The sequence below is a fragment of the Phyllostomus hastatus genome, unplaced genomic scaffold (genome assembly GCF_019186645.2).
Source record: "Phyllostomus hastatus isolate PE091 unplaced genomic scaffold, TTU_PhHast_1.1 phas_contig_17, whole genome shotgun sequence".
In the NCBI taxonomy this organism is placed as follows: Eukaryota; Metazoa; Chordata; class Mammalia; order Chiroptera; family Phyllostomidae; genus Phyllostomus; species Phyllostomus hastatus.
In genome coordinates, this window is record NW_025333664.1 from 41,864,906 (window position 1) to 41,886,116 (window position 21,211).

General features: G+C 36.9%; 1 protein-coding gene across 2 annotated transcripts in view; it reads left to right on the forward strand.

Annotated features, from left to right (window-relative positions):
- Positions 1–21,211, forward strand: part of XRN2 (5'-3' exoribonuclease 2) — a 113,518-nt gene that overhangs the window by 26,275 nt on the left and 66,032 nt on the right. The window contains exons 2-14 of one of the 2 annotated variants that reach the window (XM_045833092.1): positions 620–747; positions 825–936; positions 3,067–3,178; positions 4,634–4,692; positions 4,769–4,858; positions 7,999–8,071; positions 8,207–8,257; positions 8,612–8,769; positions 12,998–13,072; positions 13,158–13,291; positions 13,405–13,462; positions 13,546–13,653; positions 18,041–18,085. In XM_045833092.1, the coding sequence (XP_045689048.1) occupies positions 620–747; positions 825–936; positions 3,067–3,178; positions 4,634–4,692; positions 4,769–4,858; positions 7,999–8,071; positions 8,207–8,257; positions 8,612–8,769; positions 12,998–13,072; positions 13,158–13,291; positions 13,405–13,462; positions 13,546–13,653; positions 18,041–18,085 (1,203 nt within the window). The remainder of the gene's footprint in view (positions 1–619; positions 748–824; positions 937–3,066; positions 3,179–4,633; positions 4,693–4,768; positions 4,859–7,998; positions 8,072–8,206; positions 8,258–8,611; positions 8,770–12,997; positions 13,073–13,157; positions 13,292–13,404; positions 13,463–13,545; positions 13,654–18,040; positions 18,086–21,211) is intronic. The other variant, XM_045833093.1, reaches the window with a different exon arrangement.

The window sequence follows — 21,211 nt, forward strand, 5'->3', positions numbered from 1 at the left end:
GAGATAAGGTGGGCCTGATCAATGTTGTGGCAGGACAGGAGACTAGTAAGGGTCCAGGTTCATTGGTGTGCACCTGCTGCAGGAATCATTGGAAAAATTAGACAAGATTAAGACACAGCCACATTTGTATTTTAGAAAGAAAACTGACAGCATAGATGGTGGACTGGAGATAGGAGAGTGTAGAGGTGGGGCAGGCCATAAAAGACTGTTCCGATCTTTCAGGTAAGAGATGATACTCTGTTGGTGATGGTAGTGGGAATAAGGAGCAGTGGAGATGCACTTTTCAGATTAAATTGACAGGATTTGTTGATAATGGATGGCGAGGGAAAAGAGTTCTAAGATGATTCCCCTGGTTTTCCACTTGGACATCTGAATGAGTTGAGAGGTTGATAAATATCTCCCATTTAATTAAGGTTAATTTGTTGCATTGGAAATTATAGATGCAATATCATAACTTCTTCTATAGATGAAATATCTACTTCAATTTGCTCTAAGGAGTAAAATAACTTCTTATCTTACGACCCAATTCAGAAATGAAACAGTTTCATACTGAGCCTAGGATGTGTTAATTTAATTTAGACTTGAACAGTCAAACTACTATTAATTATCTCTTCCTCAGCCAAAAGAATGCAATGGTGTAAAGATTCCTGTTGATGCCAGTAAACCTAATCCAAATGATGTGGAGTTTGATAATCTATATTTGGATATGAATGGAATCATCCATCCCTGTACTCATCCTGAAGACAAGTATGTAACCCATTTTTGTCACCAGTATCACAAGTTACAGAGGAGTACTATGTTACATTGTTTGCTTGTTATTATAGACCAGCACCAAAAAATGAAGATGAAATGATGGTTGCAATTTTTGAGTACATTGACAGACTTTTCAATATTGTAAGACCAAGACGACTTCTCTACATGGCAATAGATGGAGTGGTGAGTAATAAAATAATTAATTTAGAATCTTTTGGTTTTTGTTTTTGCTGTGTTTCTAGTGTTTACAGTGCAAGTCAGCTAAATGAAAAATACTGACTCTGGTCAATTTGAGAAAGCCTCATCCTTCAGTCCTTCAAAAATTTTTCTGTGCCTCTTTTGTGCCAGGTACTGTGAGATGCTGGAGATATTGGTGACTGTCTTTGTTTTTGAAGGGCTTACCACTAAAGGGACAGAATCATAAGTAAATGAGTGTGGTTAGTTACCAATTAATGGGCTTCATGGGGACTAAGTAACACAAACAGAGTGTGGAGCAAGAGTGTCAAAGTCATTTTCACTGGGGGCCACATCAGCCTCATGGTTACCTTCAAAGGGCCCAATGTAATTTTAAGACTGTATAAATGTAACTAATCATTAACTAGGGGCAAGGACCTCTGCGCTGCCTCGGGGTAGAAACAAAGTACCAGGCTGGATAAGACAAGATGGAGAGTGGGGTTTGGCCCGCTGGCCTTGTGTTTGCCACCTGTGGTGTAGAGAGAAGAGGGTGTCAGTGCTACTCAGGAACTTAGGAGATAGAGAGGAGGTGACTTCTGTCCCATTTCTCAAAGGATAAAAAATAATTGGAGGTTTGTAGGCAGTGGAGGGGAATAGTTGGGACGGACATGGTGAACGAGGACCTTCCAAATTACTCAGGTGTGCCATGCCTTTGACCACACTGACACATTTTTGATGACTACAGGTGTTTTAGATTGGAATGGGAAGCAGAACAATGGCTTGAGAACACCTTGCCTGCCACACTCAGGAGTTTTGATTTTATCCTATAGACAATGGATAGTCATCAAAATCACTTAAGAGAGGAATAACTTACTGACCTATGATAACAATACCAAGTTGCTTAGGTTATAAATAACCAACAAACTACATTATCAGGGTTCAAGGAAAATTAAGGTAAATCATCACCCTAAATTTATTTAGCCATACACAAATAGTTTTTGTTTCTTTTATATTTAGTAATCCTAGTGGGTAACAGAATGATTTTACAAATCTAGAAAGCTTTGGGTCCAAGAAGATTTTTTTCAGTGAGGTTCTATTTACTCAGTGAAAAATCTTGGCTGCTTGATAACTTGTTAAGTTGTAGTTTAAGTGGAGTAAAGAACAAAGGGAACAGGAATGTGTCTTATTTGGAGCATATTTCAATTCACATTTAGCTAAATTTCTTGTAGAAAGTCTTTAACTTTAGTGTGCTAGATCAAGTATAAAACATGTGCCTATTTTTATGTGTATGTATATGTCTGTAAGACATTTTTTATTAAGATAGAACTGTAGATCATAGAACTTGGTACTTGAAGGAGATTAGGCGATCTCATTTTACAGGAATGGGAACTATCTAAAGAGAATATAAAATAACTTATAGGTATGGACAGGATACTTCAGAAATCCCTTCTAACACCAGAACTCAGTTAAAAAATTTCAAAACCTTATAGTCCAGTTCACTTCATTCAGGCTTATTTGGTGATTTGAATTGCATTTGGTCAGAGTGATTTAAAAGTACATTTAGTTAAAACCTTGTTCCCTTTTTAACTGCTGTACCTTACTGTGGTGACAATAGTAATAAAAACCTCACGGTGGGATATACAAAGTAGAAATGCCATGAGGTCTTACGGATCAAGAAATAGTTTTCTTTTGCTTTTTCTGGTGTTTTTATGGAGCATTGTGGATCCCACTGGAGACCATCCTTCTTTTTAGGCTTGGACATAGAGAAGGTCTCTCTGATTCTGGTTCTGTAGAAACTTATCAGAAAAGACCCTGCTGGCTGGGTCTTTTAGTAAAATGAGCTTTCCTTGTTGGGAGACTATAACCCAGTGGAACTGATGTTAGGTTGTGGGCCCTGCAGTGTTAAGTGCTATGGCTTCACAGGATGTTTGTGCATCTGACTGAGCTCACCTTTTAGGTATTTGGTCCAAATTTAAGTTCTCAGGGTCTATTGTCTATTATGAAAAGATTGTTAGCGATATTACTTAACCTTTTCCATTTTAGTGTACTATTTTCATAAGAACAATTGATTCAAAATGTATAGGTTTAATTGTAAATATTTTGAATAGTATTATTTGAATATAAAATACATGTTTTTAGGCGCCACGTGCTAAAATGAATCAACAGCGTTCTAGGAGGTTCAGAGCATCAAAAGAAGGAATGGAAGCAGCAGTAGAGAAGCAGCGAATCAGGGAAGAAATACTGGCAAAAGGTAAACAATATGCTTCTTGAAGTTGGACTTTTTACAAGATGTATGGAGAAGGGGATAAGGTGGTAGCTTTTTCTTAGGAATAGGCAACATTTTAATTTAATTAGGATTCCAGAATATCCAAGGAAATTTTATATTTACTGTTGAAGAATTGTTCATTGAACCCTTCACTCCAATTAATAAGCTTGTTCATTTACATACTCTATAGTCAAAGAAAAACTTGGAAGTAAAAGGAGGGAATTCTGGTAGGGAGAACACGTTGTCAGTGCCTTTCAGTTCAGCTCTTAAGCTAACTTTTATGCATCTATAAAATAGAAATATATTAAGAGTGCTTCTTATTTCTATGGGGCTGTTGGAAAGCTGCATTTCTGTAAACATTTTTCACAGATTAGCCTTGGTGGCTTGTTTATTGCTTCCCCTAACAACTCAGTTCTATATGAGGAGGCCTGGAATGATGTGATCCATATTTACAGGCTTTCACTTTCAATATAGGTTGATGCCAGTAGGTGCTGAGGCAGTGAGGTACCCAGGGTTTTTCTATGGGGGGATGTAGAATGGAGTGCGATCATCTTTGTAATTCCTCAAAGCCATGACATTTCTGATGGGTATATAGGTAGGAATAGACTGTCAGCAAAGGGGAAGGTCAGGGGTCCTGATACCCACTGGGACTGGCTCTCTCCCAAGACACCTGTGTGTGAAACAGGACATGGTTGTCGCAGAGTGATTTGTTTTATTATATAAGGCAATATAGTGTGATAGACAAGGAAAGCCATAATTTGTTGGGTAGAGATATTGCGCTTGGCAGTTGAAAAGAAAGATACCATAGCTCAGGCCTGCAATTACAATAAATTTTTATGTTATTTTAATTTGCTGGAAGTGTTCAAGTATATCATCATTTAGCTGCAGCTTGTACTTAATGCTATAAAGCCTGCTTGTATTTATGACAGGGTGTCTTTGATTTTAAAGATGTCTTCTTTCTTGAAAATGTTATGAAATATATTTGTGTCTTGAGGAGAAACTAATCAGTGATACAGAGGAAAAGTACAATTTTAAAGGATTTTTATTGCCATTTAGTTGACAGTTTTGTTACTTATATAAAGCTGTGATAAACTCAGCATTTTAATTTTGTTTTAGTAGGGCACCTTTATCCTAAGAACTTAGCAGAATTAAAACGCCTAACCCCATGTATGTGTGTGTGTTCTGCTACAGAGGGCATTGAAGAACATTAGCATTTTAATATTTTTATGTAACAATATAGTATCTTTTGTGTGCCCATATATTGTTTTGCTGTCATGTTAAAGCTTAAATTTGAGGGGAGGAACCTTATTTCCTCCCAAACGGGAGAACATTCTTCCTCAGGTGAGAATACTTCTTTAACCTTTTGTTATTGTTCTGTCTTAATATTGAGTAATTCACTTTTTTTATGGGGAGAACAAAACATTGCCTCTTTTTCTTTAGGTGGCTTTCTTCCTCCTGAAGAGATAAAAGAAAGATTTGATAGCAACTGTATTACACCAGTAAGTAGTCTCACATTTTTCTAACTCTTGCTAAGTCTTAAGTCATAGGTTAATTTATTTCTTTGTTTCATTTTAGGGAACTGAGTTCATGGACAATCTTGCTAAATGTCTTCGCTATTACATAGCTGATCGCTTAAATAATGACCCTGGGTGGAAAAATTTGACAGTAAGTTTCACATTTTGGTACTTCAAAAAGATTAGGGTGATCATTTGAGGTTGTACTTTTTGGTATGATTGATATTATTTGTCCTTTCCTCCCCCCATAAAACGCTAGTTGACTGTTAGAGGAAGAAAAGTATTGAGAATTATTCGAAATGGGATACCTTACATGATCCAGTTTTATAGACAGCAGAATTTTCTCTCAATGTCAATTTTGTCCTCTTATTATTATCACTATGAAGCCATAAAATTGGACTTAAGTTTTATTTTATTTTATAAAAGATTTTATTTGTTTTTGAAGGGGAAGGGAGGGAGAAAGGGAGGGAAAACTCAATGTGTGGTTGCCTCTCATGCGCCCCCTACTGGTGACAGAACCTAGCCCACAACCCATACATTTATTTGCCCTGGCTAGGAATAGAACCAGCAACCCTTTGCTTCATAGCCTGGCACTCAATCCACTGAGCCACACCACCTGGGGCGCAACTTAAATTTTAAAAATATATGTGTGTGTGTATGTACATGAAAGTAATTTTTTAGTATATTTTATTGATTATGCCATTACAGTTGTCCCATTTTTTCTCCCCTTTACCCCCCTCCACCCTATATCCCCCTTCCCTCCAGAATTCCCTCATGTCCATGAGTTGTACATATAAGTTCTTTAGCTTCTCCATTTCCTGTACTATTCTTAGCCCCCCACCCATCTATTTTGTACCTACCATTTATGCTTCTTATTCCCTGTACCTTTATCCCCAGTCTCCCTGCTGATAACCCTCCATGTGATGTCCATTTCTCTGATTCTGATTCTGTTTCTGTTCTAGTTGTTTGTTTAGTTTGCTTTTGGGTTTTGTTTATTTTTTTAGGTTCAGTTGTAGATAGTTTTGAGATTGTTGTCATTTTACTGTTCACAGGTTTGATCTTCTTTTTTTTCTTAGATAAGTCCCTTTAACATTCCATATAATAAGAGCTTGGTAATGATGAACTCCTTTAACTTGACCTTATCTGGGAAGCACTTTATCTGCCCTTCCATTGTAAATGATAGCTTTACTGGGTAGAGTGATCGTGGATGGAGGTCCTTGCCTTTCATGACTTGGAATACTTTTTTCCAGTCCCTTCTTGCCTGAAAGATTTCTTTTGAGAAATCAGCTGATAGTTTTATGGGAACTCATTTGTAGGTTAACTGTTTCCTTTTCTCTTGCTGCTTTTAAGATTCTCTTCTTATCTTTAATCTTGAGTAATTTAATTATGATGTGTCTTGGTGTGTTCTTCCTTGGGTCCAACTGCTTTTGGACTCTCTGAGCTTCCTGGACTTGCATGTCTATTCCCTTTTCCAGATCGAGAAAGTTCTCCTTCATTATTTTTTCAGATAAGTTTTCAATTTCTTGCTGTTGCTCTTCTCCTTCTGGCACCCCTGTGATTTGGATGTTGGAACATTTAAAGTTGTCCCGGAGGTTCCTAAGCCTCTCCCCTTCTTTTTAAATTCTTGTTTCTTCATTCTGTTATGGTTGAATGTTTATTTCTTTTTTTTTTTTTTAAGATTTTATTTATTTATTTTTTAGAGAGAGAAGGGAGAGAGAGAGAGAGAGAGAGAGAGAGAGAGAGAGAGAGAGAGAGAGAGAAACATCAATGTGTGGTTGCTGGGGGCCGTGGCCTGCAACCCAGGCATGTACCCTGACTGGGAATCGAACCTGCGACACTTTGGTTTGCAGCCTGTGCTCAATCCACTGAGCTATGCCAGCCAGGGCTTGAATGTTTATTTCTTTCTTCTTTTCCAAATCTTTGATATGGAACCAGTTTTCTTCCCTTCGCTGTTGATTCCCGGTGTATTTTTCTTAATTTCACTTTGTGTAGCCTTCACTTTTTTATTTTGCATGCATACTCAATCATCTCTGTGAGCATCCGGATCACTAGTGTTTTGAATTCTGCATCTGCTAGGTTGGCTGTCTCTCCATCACTTAGTTCTGTTTTTGGAGCTTTGATCTGTTGTTTCATGTGGGCCGTATTTCTTTGGGCACACCTGTTACCTTGGAAGTGGTGGAACTTTAGGTATTCACTGTGGCAGGTCAACCCACTTCACTGTGTTGTGGTGCTCTCTGTTGGGGAGGGGTCAGAGAGGGAACTATGGTGCTTACTCTCAGCTGGCTTTCAGTCACCTCCCCTGCTACCTACAAGCGCATTGGATCCTGCTGGTGCTGATTCCCAGGTGGGTCCCTGTACCTTCTAGGATCCTGTTGGTCCCTCCAGCGGACTCTGCTGTGAGACTGGGAGTTTCTCCTGCAGCCACTAACCCCACAGGTTTTTACAGCCAGGGGATTTGAGACTTTATTTCCCTGCGTTGGATCCCTGGGTTGCACTGTCTGTCTCGGTTTCCAGTTGTTTTTCCCAGTTTATCTGCAGGCAGATGTGGAACTGCCTGATCCAACAGCAGCTGTTCATCCTTTCTGCCCCAGCTGCCTGTCTCTGCCCCTCCTACTAGTCTGGATGAATGTTTCTTCTTTAACTTATTGGTTGTCGGAATTCCATACAGTTTGATTTTCTGGCAGTTTTGGTTGCTTCTTGTTTTTAAATCAGCTATTGTCCTTCTTTCGGTTGTGTGAGGAAGCAGAGTGTATCTACATATGCTTCCATCTTGGCCAAAAGTCCTGAAAACAATTTTTAAATGAAAATTTATTAGAATCAAATTACAGCAAGATTAAACTTGTGGGTCTGCCTTTAAAGAATGGCTGTGTTCTCCTAAGTATTTAAGTAAATGTAGATGAACTTTTATGTAATTTTAGGTTTACAAGTTTTTTTTCTGTATTAATTAGATATGGCAAATGGTATTTAATGGGTATCTTTTATTGATTACTCCTTGGTCTTACATGGTTCAGTGCTACATTTTTGGAAAGTAGTGAGAGTAGTAGAAACTTCTGAACTGATCAGATATTCTAAAGGCTAAGGTTGACCCAAAGGTTAGTAAGTTAATCAGTGAAATAGTTTGGGTATTTAATCACACACACACACACACACATATCTTATTAAGAAAGGCTTCCAATTAATAAGACTATTTTAATAATAGTGTTATTTCAATTTATTTTTAAGAAAGTTCTGTTGATTTTTGTGCCATAAAATTGTGAATGAGCCAAAAATGTTAAAACTGGTTTTTTATAGGTTATTTTATCTGATGCCAGTGCTCCTGGTGAAGGAGAACATAAAATCATGGATTACATTAGAAGACAAAGAGGTAAAGCCCACTTGTAAATATTTGATTATATATTCTATTAGAAAGAAAGATAAGCCATTATATATAAAATGTTTAGTAAGATACGATATTCCTATGGTATAAAACATTTATAAATGTATGTTTTCCCCTCTTTAGCCCAGCCTAACCATGACCCAAACACACATCATTGCTTATGTGGAGCAGATGGTAAGTTTCTTTTTGGGGATTTGATTGTCTTTGATTAAACCATAGCAACTCAATGGGTTGGTGGATGGGATAAAAATAAAAAATTAAATTAAAATTTCCCAAGTGTTGACTCTAGAATGGGTAGTCTTAACTCCTAGGACATGTATCTGGAGGACATCATGTTGGCTGAGAACTGCAAGGAATTGTTTGGCTTTTTGGCTTTGCCATCTGTTTGTATATTCCTTTGGACTTTCCTTTGGCTAGTGTCTTGTGTGTGTTTGTTTGTTTGTTTGTTTGTTTTGTATTGTCCTGTACCTTTCATTATGGTAAGGAACTTCTCAAAGTACTCACATTTCTCTATTTTGTTGTTGATAGCCGATCTCATCATGCTTGGCCTTGCTACACACGAACCCAACTTTACCATTATTAGAGAAGAATTCAAACCAAACAAACCCAAACCATGTGGTCTTTGTAATCAGTTTGGACATGAGGTCAAGGACTGTGAAGGTTTGCCAAGAGAAAAGATGGGAAAGGTAAGAGTTTGAGGTGGTAGTTGCCTCATTTAAATTTTTTTTATTTTTAGGCCCTGGCTGGCGTAGCTCAGTGGATTGAGTGGGGGCTGCCAGCCAAAGTGTCGCAGGTTCTATTCCCAATCAGGGTACAGGCCTGGGTTGCAGGCCATGACCCCCAGCAACCGCACATTGATGTTTCTCTCTCTCCCTCTCTCTCTCTCTCTCTCTCTCCCCCCCCTCATTCTCCCTCCTTTCCCTCTCTAAAAATAAATAATAAAATCTTAAAAAAAAATTTTTTTTATTTTTTTAAATTCTACTTATGTATCGTAATAAAACATGCTATGCAGGAATTGGCAAAAATAGGTATAGTTCATATGGAAAAAGACTATATTGTTAAGATTATAATTTGAGAATAAACTTCCACGTACTCACAACTGTAAACCTACTTTTGCCCCCTCCTGTATATTTTTATTGTAAAAAAAAATACAATATTAACCATTTTAAGTGTACAATTTAATACAAATAAGTACATTAAGGTTGATAAGATTTTTACGTACTGCTCTGTTACTCCGCACAGAGATTTAAAAGAGATATATCTTTTTTTTTAAAAAGTTTTTTTCACTTCTTTTTTTTTTCAATTATAGTTCACGTTCAATATTTTATATTAGTTTCAGATGTACAGCATAGTGGTTAGGCAGTTGTACAATTTATGAACTGATCCCCCAGATAATTCTAGTACCCACTGGGCACCGTACATAGTTATTGCAATATTATTGACTGTTCCCTGTGCTGTACTTTCTATCTCCCTGACTGTTCTGTGACTACCAATTTGTACTTCGTGATTTCTTACCTTTTTCACTCAGACCTCTAGTCCCTGCTTCCATGTGGCAACCCTGTTTGTTCTCTGTATCTGAGTCTGTTTCTGGTTTTTGTTTTTTTGTTTTTGTTTTTTTTTTTAATTAACTTTTTTAAAGATTTTGTTTTTCTGTTTTTAGAGAGAGAGGAAGGCATGGAGAAACATTGATGCAGGAGAGATACATAGATCAGTTGCCTCTTGCAGGCCCCCAACCAGGGACCTGGCCCACAACCCACGCATGTGCCCTGACTGGGAATGGAACTGACAATGTTTTCAATCACAGGCCAGCACTCAGTCCACTGAGCCACACCAGCCAGGGCTCTTTCTGTTTTGTTTGTTTATTTTGTTTTGTATATTCCACATGTAAGTGAATTCCTATGGTATTTGTTTTTCTCTGACTTATTTCACTGAGCACAATACCCTCTAGGTCCATCCATGTTGTTGCAAATCGTAAGGTTTCACTCTTTTCTTTTTTTTTTAATGGCTGAATATTGTATAATATACGTGTAGCACTTCTTAATGCAGTTGTCTGTTGATGGGCACTTACATTGCTTCCCCATCTTAGCTATTGTGAATAATCTTGCAGTGAACACAGGTGTGATATATTATTTTGAATTAGTGATTTGGATTTATTCAAATAAATACCCAGAAGTGAAATGGTGGGTTATATGGTAGTTCTGATTTTAATTTTTTGAGGAATCTCCATATTGTTTTCTATAGTGGCTGCACCAATTTTCAATTTCACAGACTGTGTGAGGGTTCCCTTTTCTCCACATCCTCACCAACATTTTGGTGGATTTACTGATGATAGCCATTCTGACAGGTGGGAGGTGATATGTCATTGTGGTTTTAATTTGCATTTTTCTGTCAATTAAATGACATTGAGCATCTTTTCATATGTCTGCTGGCCATCTGTATGCCTTCTTTGGAGAAGTGCCTATTCAGGTCCTCTGCCCATTATTTGATTGGATTGTTTTTGGTGTTGAGTTGTCCAAGTGCTTTATAAATTTTAGATATTAACCCCTTATGAGGTGTATCAGTATCATTGGGAGATATCTTTTTCCATACAGTAGGTTGCCTTTTTCTTTTGTTCATGGTTTCCTTTGCTGTGCAAAAACTTTTTAGTTTGGTGTAGTCTCATTTATTTATTGTTCCTTTTGTTTCCCTTTCCCAAGGAGATATGTCAGAAAAAAATATTACTTACAACAATGTCAGAGTTTACTGCCTATGTTTTCTTTTAGGATTTTTACGGTTTCAGATCTTACATTGAAGTCTTTAATCCATTATCAGTTTATTTTTATATATGGTGTAAGAAGGTAGTCTGGTTTCATGTTTTTTTGCATGTATCTGTCCAATTTTTTATAAGACTATTTACTGAATAGACTGTCTTTACCTCATTGTATGTTCTTACCTCCTTTGTCATATATTAATTGACAGTATAGGCCTGGATTTATTTCTGGGCTCTCTATTCTGTTCTGTTGTTCTATGTATCTTTTTATGCCAGTATAATGTTGTTTCGATTACTATAGCTTTGTAGTATAGTTTGATATCAGGTAACGTGACACCTCCAACTTTATTTTTCTTTCTCAAGATTGCTGTGGCTGTTTGTGGTCTTTTGTGATTACATATAGATTTTAGGATTATTTGTTTCAGTTCTGTGAAAGATGCCATTGGTATTTTGATACATATTACAATCTGTAGGGTGCTTTGGGTAGTATGGACATTTTAATGATGTTAATTCTTCTTCTTCATGAGCACAGTAAATGTTTCATTTATTTGTATCTTCAGTCTCTTCATTGTCTTAGACTTTTCCAAGTACAGGTCTTTCACCTTGCTACTCAAATTTATTCTTAGGTATTTAATTTTGATGCAATTGTAGATGGGATTGTTTTCTTAATTTTTGTTTTTGGTAGTTCATTATTGTATAAAAATGCAATCAATTTCTGAATATTAATGTTGTAGTCTACTGAATTCATCAGTTCTAGTAATTTTTTGGTGGAATCTTTTAGGTTCTCTATATATAGTATTGTGTCATTTGCAGATAATGAGAGTTTTACTTCTTTCCAATTTGAATGCTCTTTTCCCCCTTGTTTGATTGCTGTGGCTACAACCCTCAATACCTATGTTGAATGTAAGTGGTAAAAGTGGACAATGTAATCTCATGGAGAATGGTTTTAGTTTTTTCCTGTTGAGTGTGACGTTAGAGTTTGTTGTATGTGGCCTTTATTATGTTGAGGTATGTTCCCATCAGTGATTCTCACTTTGCTGAGAATTTTTAAAATAAATGGATGCTGGATTTTGTGAAATGCTTTTTCTGTATCTACTTATATGATCATATGATTTTAAAGTTTGGGTTGTTTTTTTTTTTTTAGGATTTATTCATTACTTTTTAGAGAGAGAGGAAGGGACGGAGAAAGAGGGAGAGAAACATCAGTGTGTTGTTGCCTCTCATGTGCCCCCTGGCCTGCAACCCAAGCATGTACCCTGACTGGGAATTGAACCGGGAACCCTTTGGTTCACAGGCCAGCACTCAATCACCTGATCCATGCCAGCCAGGATAATTTTAAAGTTTTTAATTAAACAAACATTTTAAAGCGTGCATACTGTATTGCCACTTCTAACATATCTTGAGCCTTAGATCTTATAGATAATAATGCCTATTGCATATGATTTATTTGTAGGAGTTATTTGTTTCAATGGTTATTCTTCTTAAAAGGAACTACAAATCAAATATATTACATTTTTTGTTTGTTTTAAATATTGAAGTTACTGTTGAACATACTAACTTTCTGCGTATTTTGGGTTGATTATATCCAGTCCCCTTTGAAGGGGGTTGTATCTGTTTCAAGATTATAGGACCTTTTAAAAAGACATGCTGAGATTTTTGAGGTGGGTTAGAGAGGTGAGTATAAGGGGACTATATTGATAATGGAAAAAATATAATAAAGAGTATATATTTTTTTAAAAAATGACATGCTGAGGGGAAAAAAAGCAGGTAACAAATATATGTTCACAAAGAAAGATCCAAAGGAATTTATAGGGTTTGGCAAACTACAGCTCTCCAGACCTAAGGATAATTTTTACATATTTAACAGATTGTCAAAACAAATAAAACATAAAAACAATATGAAACAGAGACCATAATGTGACCCCTATAGCCTAAAATATTTACTGTTTCCTTTTCAAAACAAAACATTTGCTTTTCCCTAGTGTGTGACTGGGATTATGGTTAATTTTTATTTTTAAAAATATAAAATGAGTTTCATGAGTTCTTTTTATTTAAAAATTAAAGTATTAAAATGGATCTTGCTTTAGGAAAAGCCACATTTATTTGGTTAAGAAACTTACAGGGTTTAGAGTAGATTTGTTTAATCTTGACTCCCTTTCTTATAGCACGATGAACTTGCAGATAGTCTTCCCTGCACAGAGGGAGAGTTTATCTTCCTTCGTCTTAATGTTCTTCGTGAGGTATGTAGTCATAATCATTGGAATCTGCATCCTAAAACAAGTTGCCTTTTAACAGCTTTAATGACAGTGTTCTGTTTGGTTGTAGTATTTGGAAAGAGAGCTCACCATGGCCAGCCTACCATTCACATTTGATGTTGAACGGAGCATTGATGACTGGGTCTTCATGTGCTTCTTTGTAGGAAATGACTTTCTTCCTCACCTACCGTCATTAGAGATTAGGTATGTGTGAATTTTAAAATTCCTGTGAATTTTAACTCAGACTACCGCTTTATATGCCTTGCCTTTACACGGCATACTGGCCCTAATGCATAATGTTTGTTTACTGGTTGCAGGGAAGGTGCAATTGACCGTTTGGTTAACATATACAAAAATGTGGTACACAAAACTGGGGTAAGTGCATTCTTGAATAATTTCAAAACAGAAGTATTTGCTTTTATAAGAAGGTCATTTTCTATGTATTTTATCACTTACAGGGTTACCTTACAGAAAGTGGTTATGTCAATCTGCAAAGAGTACAGATGATCATGTTAGCAGTTGGTGAAGTTGAGGATAGCATTTTTAAAAAGAGAAAGGATGATGAGGTAAAGTTTTCTATTGCAGTAGCTAAATTGCTCCTGTCTCTAATAGGCTATGATGATCCTGTGATTGTAATTTTAACCTCTTTGAGTGCGTTGTTATATCATTATAGTGTATCAAACATCAGTGTAATCATTAGTGGTCAGTACTTTAATTATTTTATAAAGGTTGTGATGCTTGCTGTGGAACTATATTGCACACTGTGAATTGCATTGTAATTTTTTTCTCTTCATGATCTTAATTAAGATATAAATTGAAATGCTTGTCTAGTCAATAGGATGTAAAAGGAGGGTTCCAAGGCTACAAGCATGCTGGGATTGAGCTAGTACCTGCCAGGTTTACAGGAAATATTTATTCTCTGGAAGACAGGTTAAGAGTTAGGAACTCTACTCTGGTAATAGAATGTATAGTATCTGGGTTGGATTGTATTAGCCATGACAGATGGTTGCAGCTTTCAGTAAGAAATTTAAACATATGAGAAGAAAATAAAATAACCAAGCTCTTAGAAATTGATTATATTTGATAAGGTGAGGGCTTAGGTGAGAAGTCCAGGTTTTTGACTTGGTAGTTGGGAGTTTGCTGATGCCATTCCCTGAGATATCAAGTACTGAGGTAAACAGGTTAGGGTGGTAACAAGGTAGAAATTGAGTTTCATTTTGGAAATAACTGGGATTTAGGAACACCTCAAACACTCAGGACACTTGAAAGGAAAAAAGTCTGAGAAGCAATTTGATAGATGTGTGAAAAGCTCAGGGGATAAGTTTTTAAAAAGGAGGTATGAGAACCATTAGCAACTGGAAGGTACTTCAAGTGATGAGTGTGAACTTGAAGTCTCTGGGAGCTTGTGTGTAGTGAAATTGCCTCCAACAGAAACCTCAAGAAGCGTGGACGTTTAAGGAGAATGAGGAGCCAGTTCTAGAGAGATGGGAGGGAATACCTGAAGAGAGGGGAAGCCATTAATACTGCCTGAGGTGTCAGAGCTGTATGAACAGGGCCCTAGTCTTCAGCCAGGAGTTCAGAGGCCCTGGGGATTTTGTGGGGGCAGCAGCCTAGAGGCTGAGTGTGTTGGAGGGTGATTGTGGGGGAGTGGGAAGGGAGGTAAGCAGTGGGTAAAATGAACATATAGTAGTAACTTCTTAGAAAGTAAAGGAAATCCTTTTGGAAACTGGTTTTATAAAAGGTAATATGGCTATTTTGAGCAAATAGCAACATAATATTGTTATATTGCTTCATGATCTAACAGATTCAAACATTGTATCTGGTAAAATTTCATATTTTCTTCAAGTTTGTTATTTTAGAACTTTGGGTAACATTTTAAGTAAGAGTAAGTAGACTGTATTCTTTCCAAAACCTTTGGTATTTGGTAATCTTCGATGGAAAGAATTTTTCACATGCAAAATTCAAATAACAGAACTAACTTTGGGATATCAAATGTCTACCAGAATGGCCATTTTTAACTAAGTCTTCAACAATTATAGTGGCTTCACTTGGCCTTCTACCATTTATGCTTAAGAAAAAAATATATTTATTGTGTATTACTTTGTGTAAAAACATCTTGTTAGAATAGTCCTTTTATGTGGCTTTAGCAGAGTATATACTATTAAATATTGGTTATTTTTGGCATTAGAGCAGGTTGTATGGGATTTGATAGATACCAGAGTGCTTCAGATTTAGGTAATAATAGTTTTCAGATGTCCTGGCAACACATAGCATTTTAAAACTAGATCTTTTTGGTGTCCTTGACATCATATGATGTCCATCAGTGTAGTTGGGCATGGGTGGGGGTGGGGGTTATGAAACCTCAGAAATTCAATATAAAAGTATATGGTGGTATATATTTTCCTGGAAAGTGTGTCCACTTTTGACAGATTTCCAGAGGAGTTGATAGCACCCAGATGGATTGTTGTGCTTATCTGTTACTACCACCCTTAGAAATACTGACCAGCAAAATAGATAGAAGAGGAATACATTCAATATTTGTTACTAAAATTAAGGAATTAGGTCAGAAATGAGATGCTTTTACTTTTTGAGCTTTGAGGATTGCCTTTTATCTTGCAAATATTGTTTACTTGTTCAACAAATATTTATTGTGTTGTCATATGCCAGATAGTTTTCTGAGTGTTACTGATACAACAACAACAACAAAAAAAACAAATGAAAACAGAAAAACACAAAATTTCTAACCTTACAGAGCTGACATTTTTCTGGGGAAGATGGATGATAAGTACAAAACTTTAAGCAAATTGAATAATGTGTTAGTGATAAGTGCCAGGAAGAAAATTAAAGCAGGTGAGGAAATATCTGGGAAGGTGGTGATAGGTAGTTTGCAGTTCTAGAAAAAGCAACTAGAGAGGATCACACTGACAGATGACTTTGTATAAAGACCTGAAGGATGTGAGATGTTTATAGGAAAAGCATTTCAAATAGAGGGAGTAGCCATTGGAAAGCCTCTGGGGCAGGAGCATACCCAGATGTTCACAGAACAGCAAGGAGCCGGTGTGGTAGGAGCAGAGGAAGCAAAGGGAAGGTACTAAAAGAAGTCAGAAAGATGATGGAGGTCTAGATCTGATGGGACCCTTCAGGTCATTATGAGGACTTTAGATTTCATTCTAGAGGGTTTTGACTATGAAAGTGACAAGAACTGGCACATATCAATGATAAAAGAGTCACTAGCTCTTATATTGAGACTCACTGTATGGAGGCACAGATAGAGGCAGTGATCCCATCTAGGAGAAGTGAACCCAGTTAGTATGGAGGCAAAGAAAGAAGCAGTAAGCTAAGTCCAAGGGAGCTAGTGTAGTTGTAATGGACATGACAGGAGATAGCTGGGTTTTGAATGCTTTGAAGATAGAACCAATGAGATTGGTTAATGAGTTAAATGCTAGATGAGAGAAAGAAAACTATAAAGAATGATTACAAGGCATTCTGTCTGAACAGTTGAAAAGTGGTCTGAGCAACTGTGATGAGGAAACCTGGGAAGTGCAAATCTGGGGACAGGGATTCCATTTTAGAGATTCTGAGTGGGGAGAGATCCTGGTTGGACAGTCATAAGCATATAGATGATGTTTAAAGCCATGATGCTAGGTGATTTACTCCCATGAGAGTACAGAAGTGGCAAGGTCCAAGTAGTGGTCTCAGATGAACACCAACATTAAGAGGCTGGGGAGTTGAGGAGTAAGGGCAAGCAGCAAGAGTGAAAGAGGAGAACCAGGTGAGTGTGGTGTCCTACAAGACAAGTGAAGAGCGTGATTCAAGAAGGAAAGAGTCATGGTCCAATAAGGACTGAGAATGGAATAATGGATTTTGCAGTTTGTAAGTCATTGCTGACTTAGGTAAGAGAACTTTAATTAAAGATGGTGGTAAAAGCTTGATTAAATAAGTTGGTGGTTTTCATATCTTAAGAGTTTTCAAGGTAGTCAGTCACTGTGTATTCAACATTCAGGTACTCTTTTGGCAGAAAAACATTCTGTTAACACATATTGCAGTTGGCTGTACTGATTGGAAGAGATAGAAATGAAGCTAGTAGAATGACAGTACAGTACCAGCTGGTCCTGTTTTAGGCCGCAGCTGCAGCCACAGCCATATTAGCTGTCATTTCAGTGCCTTGACAGTCACTGAATTGTGGGCATAAGAGGAGAGCTTTCTGGGGTAAAGGAGGCCTTTGAATGGTCCAGATAGTTAATTGGGAGCAAGATAACCCCAATCCTAAAACATGTTGAAAACATGGCTACATTTTGAAAACTTATCAGTGCAGACAGGACCCTTTCCTGTGAGTTAAATTGGCCCAGAATAAGCAGTGCAAAACATCTGAATTTTTCTTTCTCTCATTAGATTGATTTCTTGGAACCAGTGGTGGGAGTAGTATTTGTATAGAGCCTACTTCTCTCTTTACTCACCTATGCCATAGATGTTACAGAGTCAGGAACTGTCAAGTCCTTTTTTAGGTAACACAGGCTTGTTACTAAATTTTCTTGTCAACATCTTTAAATTTGATATCTTGATTATTAACTGAATTGAGCCACAATTTAAGAATTTACTTTGTTTTCTTATTTGTGCCTTCTTCATATTGGGAGCCTGTTTGCTCCAGGGTAAAACCAATGGTCTTTGTCATGAGTCTTTCATATTTTGTGAAATTATATCAAAAACTATGTAGGAAAAATAGGAACAATTAAATTATTATATCTAAACTCAATACAGAATGCTCTCTACCCATCTAAAGTTCTGGTAAGCAACACTTTAAACATACAGTCCATTATGTAGTTTAATTATGTACCTAGGTTTCTGAGGTCTTCCCTTAAAACTTTAACTGCCTCTTAAATCATTCCTGATAATGTTTAACTCTTACATTTTTGTGTAATTATTTGACAGAATATGTGGATTTTATACTTTTAGGACAGTTTTAGAAGACGACAGAAAGAAAAAAGAAAGAGAATGAAGGTGAGTTTTAATTAATTTTGAAACATTGTCTGTAGCATAACTTTATAGTTTATGAGGAAGTAGTTTATTACAATAGCTTTTTATTCCTTATCCAGGAGGAGTTGGTTAGGGACCTAGAGTTCACCAGGCTGCCTTCTTACCTAGAGAAAAGAATGCAAGTGTCTATTTTATTTTATTTTAAGAAATTAATTTTATTGTTTATGCTATTACAGTTGTCCCAGTATTTCCCCCTTTGCCCCCTCCACCCAGCCCCTCACTCCCTCAGGCAATCCCAATACCGTTATCCATGTTCATGGTTCATTCATATATGTTCTTTGCCTCCTCTATTCCCTATACAGTACTTACATCCACATGACTGTGCTGTAACTACCAATTTGTACTTCTTAATCCCTTCACCTTTTTCACCCATCTCCCACCCCCTCCTATCTGGCAACCATCAAAACATCCTTTGTATCCATGGTTTTATTTCTGTTCTCATTTGTTTACTTTGTTTTTTTAGATTCAGTTGTTGATAGATATGTATTATTGCCATTTTATTGTTCACTTTTTTGATCTTCTTCAAGAAGACCCTTTAACATTTCATGTAATACTGGTGTGGTGGTGATGAACTACTTCAGCTTTTTCTTGTGTGGGATGCTCTTTACCGGCCTTTCAATTCTAAATGATACCTTTGATGGTTAGAAAAATCTTGGATGTGGGTCCTTGCGCATTCTGAATATTTCTTTTTTTTAGTATATGTGCTGCCGAAGTGAGCACTCATTCTGAATATTTCTTGCTAGTCCCTTCTAGCCTGCAGAGTTTCTTATGGCAGCTCCCTTGTAGGTCACTTGCTGCTTTTAAGATTCTCTTTTTCTGTTTAACCTTTAGCATTTTAATTATGTTGTACCTTGGTGTAGGCCTTTTTGAGTTTGTTTTGCCTGGGCAGGACTCTGTGCTTCCTGGACTTGTTTATCTATTTTCTTCACCAAGTTAAGGAAGTTATCTGTCATTATTTTGTCAAATAGGTTTCCAATTTCTTTTTCTTTGTCTTCTACTTCTGGTACTCCCATGATGCAAATGTTGGTGTGCTTGAAATTGTCTCAGAGGTACCTTACACCCTCCTCATTTGGGGGGATTTTTTTCTTCTTCCTCTTCTCATTGGTTGGGGTTTTTTTTTCTTTTCTTTGGATTTGTTTTTTGGGGTTTTTTTTGCTTCCTTATATTCCAAATGCTGATATGATACTGGGCTTCATCCACTCTACTATTGATTTCCTGTAAATTGGTCTTTATTTCAGTTAATGCATCCTTTCTTTCTGACTAGATCCTTTTTACGCTGTTGAAATTCTAAGTTCATTGAGCATCCTTATACCAGTGTTTGGAACTCTACAGATAGTAGATTGCTTGTCTCCATTTTGTTTGTTTGTTTTTTTTCTGGAGTTTTGTTCTATTTTTATTTGGGCCATGTTTCTTTGTCTCCTCATTTTGTCAGCCTCCCTCTGTTTGTTTCTGTGTATTAGGTAGAGCAGCTATATCTCCCAAGCTAGGTAGAGTAGCTTTATATAATTGATTTACTATTGGGTCCAGTAGCACACCCTCCCTTATCACCCAAGCTAGGTACTCAAGGTGCGTCCCCCAGCTCTTGCCCTGGTGCTGGACAGTTCAGTTCCTCCTCATATGTCTCTGGTGCCTTCCAGTCTCCTGCCCCTCTGCTGGACCCCAGAGGGAGTAAGGCCAAGTAAGTCTGTGCACAGGACCTTGGAGAGGAACTACCTGGGACTCCAGAAGTTTCTGTCTTCCGCAGCCCTAATCCTAACTTGTTTTTCCAGATTGAAGTTATGGAGATTTCTCTTCCTGGCATTGGAACCCTGGGCTGGAGGGCCTGGTATGGGACTGAGACCCTTCACTGTTGAGATATGCCTTCTGATTTTTGTCTGCCATACGTGGGGGTGGGACCAGCCTGTTCTGCATCTCCGCCCTTCCTACTAGTCTTGGTGTGGTGTCTTTAATTCTGTAGTTGTAGGACTTCTACTATTCACCTTGATTTCTGATGGTTCTGAGTAATGGTGGTTCTATACTTTAGTTGTTATTTTGATGTAGTTGTAAGAGGAGGTGTGTTGTGTTTACCTATGCTGCCATTTTGACTGGAAGTCCTAGTGTTGATTTTAAAGAAGTCCTTATTCTGGTCTGGCATCTGAAGGGATATAATTGAGGGGCAGGAGGGGGGTGGATGGCACTTAGTTATTTGAATTTTTTACAATAGGTAATATTTTTGTAATAACAGTTAACCCTTTGTATCCTCTTGAAAGTTACTACAGTCTGTTTACATCTTTGTCAACTTAGTCTTCCTAGAACATGACACTCAAAACTTTGTTGTTTCTCTGTGGAAATCATTAGTACCTCTCTAGTCCCCTCAAAATACAGTATTGTCTTCATATGGCATACAGAGCACACAAGGATCTGGTTGAATTCTAGCTACCCAGCCTTTCTCCTGCCTTTTATGCATAAATATACCATATCCCTCCCAACTCAGAGCATTACTTTCATTTGGTACCTCCAAATGGAGTTTTGACTTCACAACTCCCTCATATCTTACCTTTTCCACAAAGTCCCCCTGGTGTTTCCGTTTGTAGTCTAGGTTTAAGAATTTTTCTTTTAACTCTGGTGCTTCTTGCTCTAATATTTGTTTTCTTAATTGCATGATTTATAATAATTTATTTAGTTCTTGTTTTTCTTGTCTTCCTTACTAGATTTTAAATTCAGGGAGTTTAGGGACTGTATTTTGTTACTATATTTCATTGGAATCGCACAATTTCAGGAACCTAGAAGGGAGAAAAGTAGACTTGTTTGTTAGCATTTAGGTTCAAAATCACTTAGATTGGGGAGGGTATATTTATTTTCTACCTTAAATATAATTATTTTCTTTCATTCAATATCTGTTTTAAAGATCTGTCTTTTAGCTATGGCTGTTTCCTATTATAACTTTAAGCATAGCTTTAATTAAATAGAAAGAGTTAAATTCTGGCAAGGCAAAGAGTAAATAAAAATTATATTCCTAAGTATAAATCAAATTCTTTGCTCATTTTTTATTTTAATAGTTATACATGTTTGCTTAAAATTATGTCTTCAGTGCATTCTGAAATTTTAAGT